The 15,319-nt window shown below is 49.9% G+C and overlaps 1 protein-coding gene across 1 annotated transcript; it reads left to right on the top strand.

The window, feature by feature from the left end:
* Nucleotides 1–12,240: 12,240 nt before the first annotated feature.
* IGFL1 (IGF like family member 1) lies at nt 12,241–13,535 on the top strand. Its single transcript, XM_053915856.1, has 4 exons — nt 12,241–12,265; nt 12,829–12,882; nt 12,995–13,256; nt 13,526–13,535. Exons 1-4 carry the CDS (start codon nt 12,241–12,243, stop codon nt 13,533–13,535), a joined length of 351 nt encoding a protein of 116 aa, XP_053771831.1.
* The last annotated feature ends 1,784 nt before the right edge of the window (nt 13,536–15,319 follow it).

Genomic DNA, 15,319 nt, shown 5'->3' with positions numbered 1-15,319 from the left:
CCTTTACCACCAGGTGCTGAAGAACTTCCTCCTGGTTGCTCGAGTGCTATTTCCATCTGGCCTCGGGGAACTCCTTCCAGGGAATAGGCAGAAATTTGGTGGAACTTCCTATTTTCAAAAGGAATGTCAGGTATGGAGGTGCCGAGAGCGAGAGCGGCTTCAGCTGCCACCAGGCGGAGGTTGAGGGTGGGGCTGGGTGGAAGAATGTTAGGTATGTGGGATGTGGCTTGAGGAGGAGGGTTTAGCCCCTTGGTGCCAGAGGGCCCATCCTCCAAAGTCTGCTTAGGTGGAATGGTGCCCTTTGCTCCACCTGTGTACTTCAAGCTTAAAGGCAGGCTCTGTTATAGGCAGAGTCTATTCATTACATGCCAACACCTGATGGTCAGGCTTCAAATGCTCTGCAGCAGTAGCAAGAACTTCAGAAAAAAAGAACGTACTATAAATAGAAGGAGCTTTAGCACCGGAATAGGGTCTGGTCAATTCCATGTCAAGGCTACATTGCTGGGTTTATGCCAGTACCCCAGAAATGACCTCTAACAACACCTCTGAACTGGAAACTTAACTTTTTTTTTTTAGTAAACAGTGTAAGTGGACTCTATTCAGCATACACAATACAGAAGTGCCTCAAATACGTGGGTAGTCCTGCCTTCAAATTTGAATAGAGAATTTCCAGTTAGATACTAGACTTAGGTAGAAGATCTACCACATGTGGATACTGGGATGGCTGAGCTCCTCTTCTTGGGGACACTTCTCTGAAGTGGCCACATCATACACAGGTCCAGGTGACCTGCAGTCTCCCCATCATCTGGTCTGTGCAGAGAGGTTCCAATTCCCTCCTCCCAAGGAGACACAGAAATACAGTAGGAGTGAACAGGAATGGTGAGGAACACAGGCAGGTGATGATCTCAGCGATTTCACCAAAACTCCTCTTGAGTCATTAGGTGAACTTGGTTCTTTATTAACGTAAGTCCTACTACCACCCCCCTGGACAGGGTATATTTTGTGAGAGAATACACTACCTGTACAGGTTCTCAATCATTTTTAAAGGACAGAAAGTCCAAGAAGTTGCATCCACAAAAGTTGCACCTGAAAATAACTAGCAGGAACAGTGTGGAAGGCACTGGGGGAAATGTAGGGGCAGTGGACACAGCGCAAGAGAAAGAGACAGGCTTTTAGGGTCCAGTGTCACTGGGCGCCCAGTGACATATAAGCTGACTTGGCAGCCTGGATATCAGCAAACCATGACTAAACATGAGAGAGAGAGAGAGAAAACAGTTGACCCTTGAACAAAGAGGGCTCAAACAACTGTGGGGGACCACTTATGCGCAGGTTTTTTCACTAAATATGCAGCCCCTCCTTGTATCCCTGGGATGCTCATCTGCAGATTCAACAAACCGTGAACTGCAAATAGTATTTTCGATCCACTTTCTCAAACCCAGTTCTGCATCCAGGGCATAACCTCCCCTGGGACAAGAATCTGGAATACACAAAACGTCCCTCCAGAAACCTGGTGCAGTCTCCGCACCCAGACCGGGAATGCATCACTAGCGTCAGACCTTTGGGTCCCCACCCCAACACCTGTGGGTTTGCATGCAGTATCTGGGGGAAGAGGGATTCCCTCAAGGACAGGAATCCCTCCCTCACAGAATCACTCACTCTGCTTTTAAAAGTGTGAAGTCAATTGGAAAAAGATGAAAAAGCTGCTAAACTCAGCCACGTTTAGTGGCATATCAGATATCTTACTGGCTGCAGTTGGTGAAGCAGTGAGTGAGTCTGTGTCTGAACAAGCGTCGGGGTGGGTGACCCTGCATCCCCATACCACCCCACGACTTACAAGGATCACCTTAATCCTCACAGTGGCTCTGAGCGATGAGAGCGAATCACATTGGACAGAGGAGGAAGCGGAAGCCCAACGTGGTTCCTGCATTCCCCACACTTGTCCAGGACTCCCACTTGAGCTGTCCTGTGGAGCTGGAGAAAGTCCACATTTCCTCCACAGCCTCTGGGGGGTGAAGGGCGCAACACACTGGGACCAGAAACATTAGTGAGAGTAGTAATGGGGGTGTGGATCGATGACCAAGATCTGGTCATTCTCAGTATTATTTAAACTAAATAAAGTAGCCCTGGCTGGTGTGGCTTAGTGGACTGAGCACCAACCTGTGAAGCAAAGGGTCACTGGTTCGATTCCCAGTCAGGGCACATACCCGGGTTGTGGGCCAGGTCCCCAGTAGGGGGCACACAAGAGGCAACCACACATTGATGTTTCTCTCCCTGTCTTTCTCCCTCCCTTCTTCTCTCTAAAAATAAATAAATAAAATCTTTTAAGAAATAGATTATAACCCAATGAGTAAAATAGAATTCTAAAAGTTCATAATGATATACATAATGAATTAAAACATAAGTGAGAAAAGGGATATTTTTCTTACAGTGTAATGGCAACTAATAAACGTAGAAGAAAAGACAGAATTAGAAAATTGTCATGTGGCAACTTTCATAGTAATAATTAATTCAGCCAAGAAACATTAATGAACATTATAAATAGGGGTGGAAGTTTGATGAAGAAGGAGATATTTACACACTGTCAATTTTTCTCTCCACCAAATATTTATTAATTCCAAAAGGAAAAAGAGCCACTGCACACAGGAGAAGCCTGGTAGGCATCGCCTTAGCCAAGTGATCAAGGTGAATCTCATGGTTAATGGGGCAAATCATAGCCCCATATATCATGAAAGGATGTGCGAGAAGACCACTGCATCACTTGTGTGGCATCCTGCAAGAGATGCGAATATTGAAGCTAGTCACGAGAAAACACCAGCAAACCTCACCTGAGGAATGTTCTATAAAATGATACAAAAATGTGAAGGCCATGAAAGTCAGAGTAAGATGTGATGATGAAATGTGACGTGTGGTTTGTTTTTTATTTTTTAATATTTTATTTATTTTTAAAGAGAGGGGAGGGGAGGGAGAAAGACAGGGAGAAAATCATCAATGTGTGCTTGTCTCTCACACGCCCCCTACTGGGGACCCTGCCTGCAACCCAGGCATGTGCTCTCACTGGGAATTGAACTGGCGACCCCTTGGTTTGCATGCCAGCACTCAATCCACTGAACCACACCAACCAGGGTGAAATGTGAGGTGTGGTTCCGACTTTGGCCCCTTTGTTATAAAGGCAGCTTTGGAACAACTGGTGAAGCCTGAAGGAGCTCTGAAGATTAGATGGCTGCGCTGTGTTATATGAATTTCCTGACCTTGGATTTGGTTATGCAGGGGAGGTGTCCTTGTTTACAGCAATTATACTCCGAAGTATTCAACAGTGAGGTGCCGAGGCGTTATGTTGGCCACTTACTTTCAAATGGTTTCGGAAACAAAAGCAAGGTAATAAAATTTATCTCACAGGATAGATGTGAGGATTAAATTATACGATGTGAAAACTTATAACATTTCTTGGCGCATGATGTTTTAATGAACTGAAGATGTTATCATGTAAAATCAAGACACTAAAAATATACAACAAATGTGACATTTATCTGTATGTGGCTATTTCTTCACAAACACAGACCCGAACACTCATTTTTAGGCAGGTATTTCCACGGCCAGAGGGAGCCTCAGGTTTGTGTTAGGGCTTGACTGGTTTTTAGTTTAAATGGACCAGTGGTGCTCACTTGTTTTGGTACCAGGAATCCTTTATGCTCTTAAAAATTATTAAGGATCCACAAAGACTTGTTGTTTGTGTGGGTTACATACAACATGGTGTCCTTGTGAACCAGCTCTCTGAGGGAAAACAACCCCAGCTACCGTGTTGCTGTGGCATGAAGACTCCCACCACATCCCATTTCAAGCTACCAAAGGTTTACCAACCAGCTCACCTGCCTAAAACTTGACCGTTTGGCTCTCTGAGGCCAGTAGGGGTCAGCACCAGCACACCACTGGGTAGCTATCCCTATTTACCTTATGTAAATTCAAACTGAGCAAATGTTTAAAGATTTATTTATCTACTTAAAATAGCAAGACTAAATCCATCATCCATTACTATCAGAGCAATGACATCATCACAGATCACGTGGCCCTGGAAGACGTCACTTACACTGGGAGAAGCAGTAAGGAAACTCACCTCTCACCATCATTAGGAGACTGGTTCTCACCTTGTGGGCCCAGGAAAGGACCTCAGCGGCCCCCGGGGGGGGGCGGACCACACTTCCAGAACCACTGACTCAGACTTTCTGTTCTTAACTCTGTTCCAGCCAGTGTCCCCCCTTTAACAAATCAATGTTTTACAATATTTCTTTTATTGCTATGAAATGCAATGCATACACAATATAACTTACTTCTACTGTATATAATCTCTCATGTAAAAAATTACTGCAGTACATTATCTGCAATATAGGAAAGAAACAAAAGAAAATACAGTCTACAGTCCTTTACCAGACAAGAGGGTATAAGCACCGAGGAGATGTCTGGACTTTAGAGAGGCAGCAGGTGCCCTGGCCCATGTGGCTCCATTGGTTGGAGCATCGTCCCGTAGACTGAAAGGACATGGGTTGGATTCCCAGTCAGGGCACGATGCCCAGGTTGCGTGTTTGATCCCTGGTCAGGACGTGTGCGAGAAGGCAGCCAGTTGCTGTTTTTCTCTCACATCAATGTTTCTCTCTCTTATACATGGAGATGAACAGAGCTACTGGAGAATAGCGTATAGGTCCTTTGAGAAAGTGTAAAGATTCTAACCCAGGACTGTCTGGCCCTGAGCCCTCATCACTGTGCAGTCAGGGCTCTCAGTGTCTGCAGACTGGCCCTCAGGGCCCATTTAACATGTGCAGCCACTGAGACGCCCCTACCCTACCCACACCTCCCTCCCTTTCCCAGCCAAGTCCTGATTGAGACAGCTACAGAGACTAGGATCCAAGCCAGAAGGGCGAAGGGCTCCTCCCTCCTCACAGATGCCAACCTCAACTCTGTCCCAGGGATCCTGTTTACCTCTGGGACTGACAGAGACACTGAGCTGCGTGCAGGGCCCACCTTCAGTCTCCTCAGGAAACACCTGGGGCAGAGGATGTGAGAGCCAAAACCACTTTTTTAGAAGACGTGATGACGCAGTTTGTCCAGAAAGGAGACAGAAGTTTGTGCCTGGAGCCTTCCCACCCCCATATTGACTACTTGTGTATACGTGACTCACTGGAAAACATAGATATCATATCGTTATGCAGGCTGCACACAGTTCAAAGGCACCTTGAATTACCAGTAATGGTCAACATTCTAGAAGTGTACAGTATTCTGTTTTCAATAAACCCTCATAATGTTTGAAGTATCCATTTGGACAAACTCACTGGCTACACAAGTGGAAAGACGGTCATGATCCCAGTTTGGAGGGTGCCTCTCTGCCCTGTGGCTGTAAGAGAGGGGAGGCCTGAAGAGCAGAGAGAGGAGCGTGCTGTCCCGTGCCCTTGGGGCTCTGCTATTGCACGATTATTTCTGCTCTCAGAAGCCTCCTCCCTGCTCTCCTGCCTCCTGCTCAACCCCCTGTCCCCTCCTCACAGGAGACACACATTGGGATCTTCCACAGATGCAAACCTTACCACTTTCGTCCCCTGCTTAGGACCCACTGGGGGTCCCAGTGCACTCAGATGGAGTCCCACGGGGAGACTGGCCCTACCCTACCCTCTGGCCTCCCAGGGCTGAAGCCCACTGAAATAGTCAGAGTTCTTGCTCATTCTTAAGATCACCCTCAGAGAGCCCCTCTTCCAGGAAGTCACCCCTCATGCCCTTGGTCCTCCTTCCAGCCATATGAACTCTGTGTCACCATTGTCTGGGGTGGTCTGTGCTCTCCACTGGACGTCAGAACCAGGAGGACAGGGCCTGACCCTAGGTCACCTTGCATCTGCAGTATCAACTAGAACAAAGCTGATGACAGACACAGTAAGTGCTCGGGGAATATTCAATGAGTGAATGGAAGACTGACTGAATGAATAAAGGAAGGGGTGGGAGGGAACCCCAGTGCACTGCTGGTGGGAAGGGAGACTGGTGCAGCCACTGTGGGAAACAGTATGGAATTTCCTCAAAAAACTAAAAATGGAACTGCCTTTTGACCCAGAGAACCTGCTGCTGGGAATTTACCCTAAGAATTCCAAAGCACCAATTCAAAAGAACCTATGCACCCCAATGTTCATAGCAGCACAATTTACAATAGCCAAGCACTGGAAACAGCCTAAGTGCCCATCAGTAGATGAGTGGATCAAGAAACTATGGTACATTTGCACAATGGAAAGTTTGCAGCAGAAAGAAAGAAGGAGCTCCTATGCTTCACAACAGTGTGGATGGAACTGGAGATCATTGTGCTAAGTGAAAAAAGGCGGTCAGTGAAAGATACATACCATATAATCTCACCTATAAGTGGAACCTAATCAACAAAACAAACAAGCCAGGAAAATGAATGAGAGACACAGGAATAAGGAACCAAAGGACAGTTACCAGAAGGGAGGGGGGAGCAGGCTAATGGGGGAAAGAAAGGGAAGGAAAGAGTCAAAGAACATGTATGAATGACCCATGGACATGGGCAAGATGTGGGAATTGACTGTGAGAGCGGGGGGTGGGATGGGTGGAGGAGGCCAAAGGGGGGAGAATACAACAACTGTAATAGAATAACAATAAAAATGATTTTAAAAAAGAAATAAATATTCCATGTATATATGTAAAAAAAAAAAAAAGCTCTGTGTTCAGGGTGTGTCTGTCCTGACATACGGACTCTCTGAGAACTGGAGCCTGAACCTCTCCAGGCAGCCTCCCTGTCCTCCCTGCAGTGCTTGTGTTCATCTGGACCCTGGATCTCCTGGGATGGGAAGACCTGAGGGCCCCTCTCTGCAGAGGAACTTCCCTCCCAGCCTCCTCGCCACTGCTCCCCACTGCCACACACGTGGGACCCAATCCAGACTCCCAACATCCAGGCCCTTCCTGGAGTGAGTGAGCTGGGCCAGGGCTCAGAGCCTTCTTCATTAGTAATGTTACTAATTATTGATATTACTGATTTGGCTGCATCTACTGGAAAAAACAGGTATTGCATCATTAGGCAGCTTGCGTGCAGTTGCAAAAGAAAGTGAAAAGGAAAACAGACCGAGAAGTGCATGGTCAGCCTCCCTCAGGGAGTCAGCACCTTCACCTTCTGATCCCACGGGGCATCTCTCAGAGAGAACTGCGGCCCCTCCCACTGATCAAGCATATTCAGGCACAAACAGGAGGAATAATTGTGAAGGAAACAAGGGAAAACCTTTCACTCCCCCTCTTGTCCCAACTCTCAGAGGGGGAGTGAAAGGTTTTCCCTTGTTTCCTTCACAAAGACCTATGGAGAGTCTTTGGACTGTTTGTCCAGATCATCAGTGAAACAAGTAAGTATGACGAAGACATTGGTTACATCAATCACCTTTCAAGTCATCAATCACTTAACAAGTGTCCTGCACAACTTCTCCCTTCTCCCCTCAACATTCTCCTCTCCTTTTTATGTCTTATTTTTATTTTCTTCTTCTTTTTTCTGAAAACATCACAAATGTCCACCAGTTCATAAATGGATAAACTGAAGGTGGTATATCCATATGAGGAAATATTATTTCTCATAAGAAATACAGTACTGATACATGCGACAACATGGATGAATCTTGGGAACACTGTGACAAGTGAAAAAAGCCAGGCACAGTGCATACGTTGCATCTTTCAATCTATAAGAAAAATCCAAAATAGGTAAATACTGGAGACAGAAAGCAGATTCCGTGGTTTCTAGGGACTGGGAGGAAGATGAGTGGGTAGTGATTGTTCAGTGAGTATGAGGATTTGTTCCCCTTCTCTCTCTCTCTGTCTCTTTCTTAGCATAGGGTTTTCTTTTGGGGTGATGGAAATATTCTGGTGATGGTTACACAATGTCCTGAATGTCCTAAATGCCACCAAACTTACAATGGTTCAAATGGTAAATGTACGGTATGTGTACTGGACCACACATAGAAAGGAGAAGGAAAAGCATTGAGTGGAGCAGGGGGGAACTGTCCACACCTCTGGTGCTGACCACACGCATTCATCATTGTTTCTGGTGCTGGAATGACACGTCCCCAGAGGATCTACACTTCACAGTGTGATTGATTCTGATTCCCACCTGCTTGTGCAGAGTGGAGGCTGGGCTGGTTCAACCAAACCTAAAACCCTTGATCTAATTCATCCCTGAAACCCGTCGTTACCTTCTCACCAATGATCAAAAACAACAACTGCTCCTGATTCTCAAGTGTCTTCCTTGATGGCAAAGGGACAAAGAGGTGTAAGAAGTGCTTGGCAGAAGAAGATGTCCAAAGTGCCATCTAGAATATAATGGGGTGACTCCCTGAAACTCTGGGTTCAGAGCTGTTGTGGAGGGTGGCATTGAAACCAGAAGCTGGAGAATGAATAGCATGCAGGTGAAGAGAGAAGGGACACAGACGAGAACCATCAGGCCTGGACCCTGGAACACACTGAAGTGAGAAACAGAAAGTGGGGAGAGAGTGGTGAGGTCACAGCTGTGGGACATGTGGGCTGAGCCATGGGGAACATTTTGGGTTGCACTGATGGGGACCCGTGAAAGGTGTGCAGGGCAGTTGGCATCCTTCCCAACCACTTAGGGGCTCCCTGTCTCCAGAGGAAAGGCTGCCTCAGACTGCCTTTCCCAGGTGGCCTTGCAGCTGGGATGCATGTGAAGCTCTGGGCAGCACAGAGCTCCACCAGGTGTTTCCCCAGCAGCCACTGCAGGTGCAGGCAATAGCTCTGGCCTGCCTGAGGCTGCTGGGGCTGCAGAAGTGACATCCAGATTCTGAGTCCCATCAGCAGTGCCATTCTGGGGTCACAGTCTAGAGCCTACCCCTCCAGCCCTGTCTATGACGAATGAGCTCTTAACTCACTGTTTTACCTGTAGGATCAAACCCTGGTTGGAGTGGGGAGGGACCATTCATTCTTCCATCCATTCTTTGGTCACCAGATGTCCCTTTGCAGGGACAGAGGTCAGTAACCAAAATCATGATGATGTGATTAAAGCCAAGGAGTGACACATCTTCCTCACCAACCAAAGGAGGAGGACTTCCTGTCCCTGGGGAGCCCCAGCCCTGCCTCCTGCATACCTGACTTTCTTTCTATACACCTGAAACTACCACATTCCTGCCTGTTGCTGAAAGGCAGCTTTCTGGGTCAGATGGAAATACCACTCAGATGCCGACTGACGGGAGGGATATTTTCAATGAATCCCTGGGCAAGGGAATGCCAGGAGGAATGCCAGGAAAAAGTCTGGAAATGCCAGTGTCCTGGTTTCATACCCAGGAGCCTGGCTCTGTCAGTCTCAACCAGGCCTCCCAGAACATCACCCCAGGGCTTGTCCAGGGGTGTCTGTGAGCAGGGTGTCTGCCTGTCCTTCCCAGAGGTGCTGGGCCAGGGGAGAATGGAGGCTCCTGGACTGGGATGCAGGAGTCCAGGGTTGTGTTCCACACTGTGTCACTGACCAGTATGACCATGGGTCGGTGTCCTGCTTGGATTCAGGGGGCAGGATGAGAGAATAAAACCAGTGACTGTTTGAGGTCAGGATCTTGCACTTACTGCCAACAGAGCCAGCACCTTTTCTAGCCATTAGTAGAGGCAGAATCCCAACACCTAACCATGGCTTCAACCAAGACAGGCCCAATCCTGTGTCCCAGATGGGGGCTCCCATGCAGGAGACAGAGCTGTCCCCAGATGGCTTGTGTTCCACAGTGGACACAACGGGAAGGGGGTGCCTGAGGGAGCTGGTGATGGACTTGGACAGGGCTACATGCAAAGGCTTCACTGATACCGTCAGGATGCAAATCCCAGAGTGTCTCACCCCAAAGCCTCCACGCTGTTGGGTTAATGGCTCTCAGTGTCCACAGATCTCAGAACCAGCTGTCTCATCAACCCAGCCTCCCAAACCCCTGCCCTGTCCTGATTTCCCTCCACCATGCTGTCACTCAGCTGTGTGACCGGGGCTGTGAGCAGGGCTGTTTCTGTTCAGGCACAACCTCAACCATTCCCTGGGGAGTGTGTTTTCCCCCTCACCCTGCTGGCACCCCAGATTTTGGCAGAGGCAATCAAGCCTAGGTCCCAGCTTCCTGGCGATGTCCTGGGAAACTTGTGTCTCACCATCCACTCACCCAGGTTTCTGTGTGAAATGGGTGCACCTCATGGAGGAGCCTCTGGCTGAGTTTGAGCTCCAAGGGGAGGGGCGTCTGGGAGAGTGAGGCTGGCAGTTCTCTTGGGCAAGCAGAGACATGGAAGGCAGGAACTTTCAAAGGCAGGAAGGAAGTGTAGAAGGGCACGGCCTCCTATGAGAGTGCAGGTCACCTTTCCTGTGTCCCCGAAGAGAACCTTGTTCATGCTGGAATGTGCTGAGGTGTCCCTGAGAGATGATTTCCTGCAGGGTCTGGGGGAGGGGCCTCCCCACCCCACACTGCATGGGGTGGGGACCTGAACTCACAGAGCTGAGTCCCCAGTGTCCCTCAGGGGAGCCATCCTTCACCTTCTGTCCTTACATCCTGACCCCAATGTGGCTCTCTTTTCAGGGGAAATCCCACATCCTTCTCCCTCTGAACATATACGTTAAGGATCAAAGCTTTGGAGAATCTATGAAAGTGCTGGAATTTCTCTCACCAAACGTTATTGATTTATTTTTTTAAAGATTTATTTTTAGAAAGAGGTGAAGGGAGGGAGGGAGAGAAACATCAATGTGTGGTTGTCTCTTGTGCACCCCCTACTGGGGAGCTGGCCCACACCCAGGCATGTGCCCTGACTGGGAATCGAACCAGTGACCCTTTGATTCGCAGGCTGGCACTCAACCATGGAGCCATACCAGCCAGGGCTGGGTATTTACTTTATCTGTGTCCTGCGGTGTCAGCTCCATGACCTCCCAGCCCTGGACCAGGCACTGCTCACTAAATCACAGCTCACAGTGTCCAGGTGAAAGAGACTAGTTTTCACATATTTGGAAATTCCAGGTTGAACGAGGTTGGGGAAAGGAGGAGAAATGTGGGGAGGATGCTGGGGTGGCTCATGAAAGGACTGTGGGGAGGGTCTGGAGGAACCCTGGGACTCACAAACTCCCAGGTGCTCATTCCCATCTCCTGTCTCTTCATCGCTGTCATTTATTCAGGAGCTCATGTCCACTTAGCATCTTACAGGGCCCAGGTTTATTTCAGACACAGGTGAGAGAGGGGCGAGTAGCCCATTCACAAGTCCCAATTTTCAAGGAGTTCATGAGAGGGTGGCTGGGAGGAAGAGGAAGAATTTTAGTTTAGTTGTTGTGGTCAATGTTATTACCACTATTTCTTGTCCTTCAAGTTTGGTGAGAGAGCCCTGGCAGGTGTGGCTCAGTGGATTGTGTGCTGGCCTGTGAACTAAAGGGTCACAGGTTCGATTCCCACTCACGGCACATGCCTGTGTTGCTGACCAGGTCCCCAGTAGGGGGCGAGGGAGAGGCAACCACACACTGATGTTTCTCTTCCTCTCTTTCTCCCTCCCTTTCTCTCTCTAAAAAATAAATAAGATCTTTAAAAAATGGAAAGAAAAGAAAATCATCAAGGACACAGGATGCAGATAGAAAATCATCAGTCAGAGGAAGAAAGGATGTTAGGGGAATTGCCGACTGCAGCTTCTATCTGATGAACCTCTTTCCTGAATTCCACATCCCTCAGCTACACTTCTCTTCCCTTGAATTCCAAATCCCTCCCCTCCCCTTTTTTCCTCCTTATAAAAGGCTGATGTGAAAGGAAATGTAAGACCATCTGTTAGAGTACAAATCCGCCATCTTCTCAGATCGCCGGCAATCTGAAATAAGCACCCATAAACATCCAATCCCTGTCTCTGCTTATTGGTTCTGGTTGTGACAGGTAACCTTAACACTGGCTTTTCCAGCTTCAAAATCATCCTGGAAGACTGGGGATGGCTGTTAGGCATGCCCTGTGCCATCCTGCTTGTGGACAAGGCTGTGGTGCTGGGCATGAGTGGGAGGCATTTGGACCCATATCCCAGCAGGGGAGCAGGGCATCATCCTCTCTTGGCTGCCAAAGGATGCGCAGTGCCAGAACAAAGTTTGGGTCCTCCTGATCTGATCCCAGGTCTCAGCGTGTCTCTGCAGGCCTGGACAGGGTCAGACAACTGGATGACATCACCCCCTTATCAAATAAAAGCACCTGCTGGAGACCGCAGACTTTCCTCTGATTCTGCTGCAGCCAACCCAGAGCCATGACTCCCCGAAGCTACATCCTCGGTAAGGCGGACCCAACCCCAATTCCCTCAGATCTCACTCCAAACTCACCCCATCCACCCCATCCCTCCTTCGGCCTCGTCCTCCTCCTAGCGCCAGGGCTTAGCTGATCCACATCCCCAGTGTCATCTCCACCCACATCTCTGATTCAGTTCCGAAGCTCATGCCCAATGCCACCCGTATCCCTCTTCCTCCCCCCCAACAACCCAATCCTCTAATTTTTCACGGGGGTCCTCCCCACAACAAGCCACCAGCTCAGCCCCCTGAGAGCCTGACAGCCCATGAGCCTCCTGCTCTCAGCCACTGCCCAGGGAACACCCACCTTCCCCAGAGCCCTACACCCACTTCTCGCAAGAGTCCTGCCCGCACCCTTCACCCTCCACAGGTCCATAATCCCTAGACAGCTGAACACAGGTGACTTGGTCCCACCCTGGACTGCTCCAAACCTTCCCCTGAGCCTCAGGCAGCACAGAGACCCCCTCAGACCTTCCCCCGCTCAGGCTGGGCTCCCCGAGGTGGGCCCATGGCTCCCCTTCAGCCTCACTCACCCATATCCTCTCCCACAGCTGTCTTGGCTGCTGTCTGCATAGTCACCCTCCTCTGCTCACAGGGAGCCCCAGGTGAGCCCAGGAGGGACAGGGACATGTGGGGGTCGGCTGTGACTCCCAGAGAGCCCCAGGCTGGGCCCTGACTGCCCTGCCATCGGGGCCTCACCAGCTCTGTCTCCTCCAGTGTCTCCCACGGGCGCTCACCTGCTGCTGTGCCAGTCACACACAAGGTGTGGGGACAAGTTCTACGACCCCCAGCAGCACTGTTGCTATGTCGACGCTGTGGTGCCCTTGGGCAGGACCCAAAAGTGTGGGAACTGCACCTTCAGGGTCTGCTTCGAGCAGTGCTGTGTCTGGCCACCCATCCGCCAGGATACCTTTGTGGTCAAAGTGAGAGGCCAGGAGTGTTCCTTGGCCCAGTCCTCAGACGACAGGCTTTGTTCCAGGTAAGGTCCTGTCCCCTTCACAGGAATAGGGCATGGAGGGGCCAGGGAGGGTCTGGATGTGGGTCTGTCTGTCCATGATACCACTTCTCTGCCCTCTTCTCAGTGTCCCCCTGTCCCCGTCCACCTGCTCTATTCATCTACCTGTCCCTTTCTCTCTCCTTCTGCTTTGATTCCTCTCTCACCCTCTTTGCTGTCCTTCTCGTGTCTCTTTTCCACCCCTCTGCCCATGTTCTGTCTGCCCCTCCATTTCTGGCCCTCTCTCTCTGCAGTGTCAGCTGACAGAGGACCTGGTGACCAGCTGGCTGCTGGGTTCTACTTGCCGGATGAGCCGGGACACAGGGCCCTGGTGTAGACAGAGGTCTGGGACGTGGAACAGATGTTTGGCGACAGGAGACACTCAGCTTCAATCGCTCGTCTTATTCTTTCTCCTTTAACACTAACCCTGTCCTACGCTGGTGGCTGGTCCTCTCTCTATGCTTCTGGCCAACCTGGAGAGATTGCTTTGCTGTTGGAGGGTCCGGAAACCTAGAGCCGGTCTGAATCCCCAGGCACTGGGGCCCCTTCTCTGAGGCAGTTTATTCATTACCTTAGGCCATTTTCTCTGCCTGCTGCAAAACACAAGGCACTATAAAAACTTTGCAATTGTACACATACTGCCCTGGCTTGTGAACGGTTGGGAAGGGGCATAAATGGTAGATAGGGGTCCCTTCTGTAGCTTCCAGAGGTCACAAGGTATGTCCACTTTTGCCAAAGATAAGCAAATTTCAAGGTGCCTGTATTCCCCGTGATCCGCCGTTTTCACTAATAAAAATTCCATGTCATCACTGGGCTCCTGTTTTTGTTTCCACCTCACCAGTGCATACGACAGGGAGAGGGACGCGATCCCCACGGAAGGAAGGGGTTTAGCGTCTTGCCCCAGGGAGGGAGGTTGTGGCAGCCTCGCCCCCTGGCGGGCAGCGGGTGTGTGGCAGCGGGCGTTCTCAGCGCTGGGCAGGAAAAGTGTGCAGCCCCTGCAACCCAGCCTGGGGCTGCACTTTCTCCACTTGTCACTGTCAACAGCAAGATGTGCTGTGGAGGCAGTGACACTCAGACAGGAAGAATTTACCTGCCTCTCTAAAAATTGTCTTGGACTAAATAAACCAAAGAGGTGTCATCATTTCCAATTGTCCACTTTCACCCTAGACCAAGGGTACAAACTCCTTTCCCACGTCCTGGACTCTCCAACTACAATACACAGAAGGGAGCCCTGGTCCTGAGCGGAGGCAGAACTTTCGGAAAGAGGGATGGGTTCAGGGAGGAGGGGACGGTTCCGGGAGGAGGGGCAAGCCGATCACTCCAGGCCATGGGGACAGGGCCGGGCAGGTTGGGCAGACCTAGAATAGAGGTTGCAAATACCTCCTTTCCTTTCCAGGCACTTTTTAAATTGTGAACGAAATTAAATCTATATATTATGCTTTAATTTTTCTTTTAAACAATCATACGAATATTGGACAGAAAAGTCAGGGGCTTCTGGGTCACTGCAGTGAGGTGTCCCGAAATGGATCTCGGTTGAGGAGACCCCCACCCCCCACTTTGTGTCCCAGACTTCCAGAAATGCTGTTGTGAGTGCACCCCAGACTGAGGGGCCTGAGCTGAAACGGCCTTTGGTTGAAGGTTCAACCTTCCCCGTGTTGTTCAGTCTCCCTCCCACCGCCACTGGCTGAGGGGGGCCCTGAGTGTCAGTCCCTCCCCTGAGGAGGCCCAGCACCCTGGGGATTGTCCAGTCAGATCTTTGTCTCTACTTTGTGTCACTAAGCCCACACCTGCCACTTCGCAGAAGCCTATGCATGCAGGTCGAACAAAAGGCAAAGCTCCTCCCCATCCTCAGCCCTTGTCATCCTCAGCTCCAAAGCACACTATTGACAGTTTGTGACCTTCCAGAAGGTTCTGTGCATGTCTGCACAGACACGATGGAAGCAGCAGGTGCTGGGGGAGCAGGAACTCTGCAGCTGCAGGGCCCAGGTGAGACCCTGTCTTGCTATTCACTGTGTGGTCCTGGGAGTGATGATGGCCTCTGTGCCTCG

Source organism: Desmodus rotundus, chromosome 12 (genome assembly GCF_022682495.2).
Source record: "Desmodus rotundus isolate HL8 chromosome 12, HLdesRot8A.1, whole genome shotgun sequence".
Taxonomy (NCBI): domain Eukaryota; kingdom Metazoa; phylum Chordata; class Mammalia; order Chiroptera; family Phyllostomidae; genus Desmodus; species Desmodus rotundus.
Note: the sequence above shows the minus strand (reverse complement) of the source record. Positions and strands in the feature narration are given on the sequence as shown.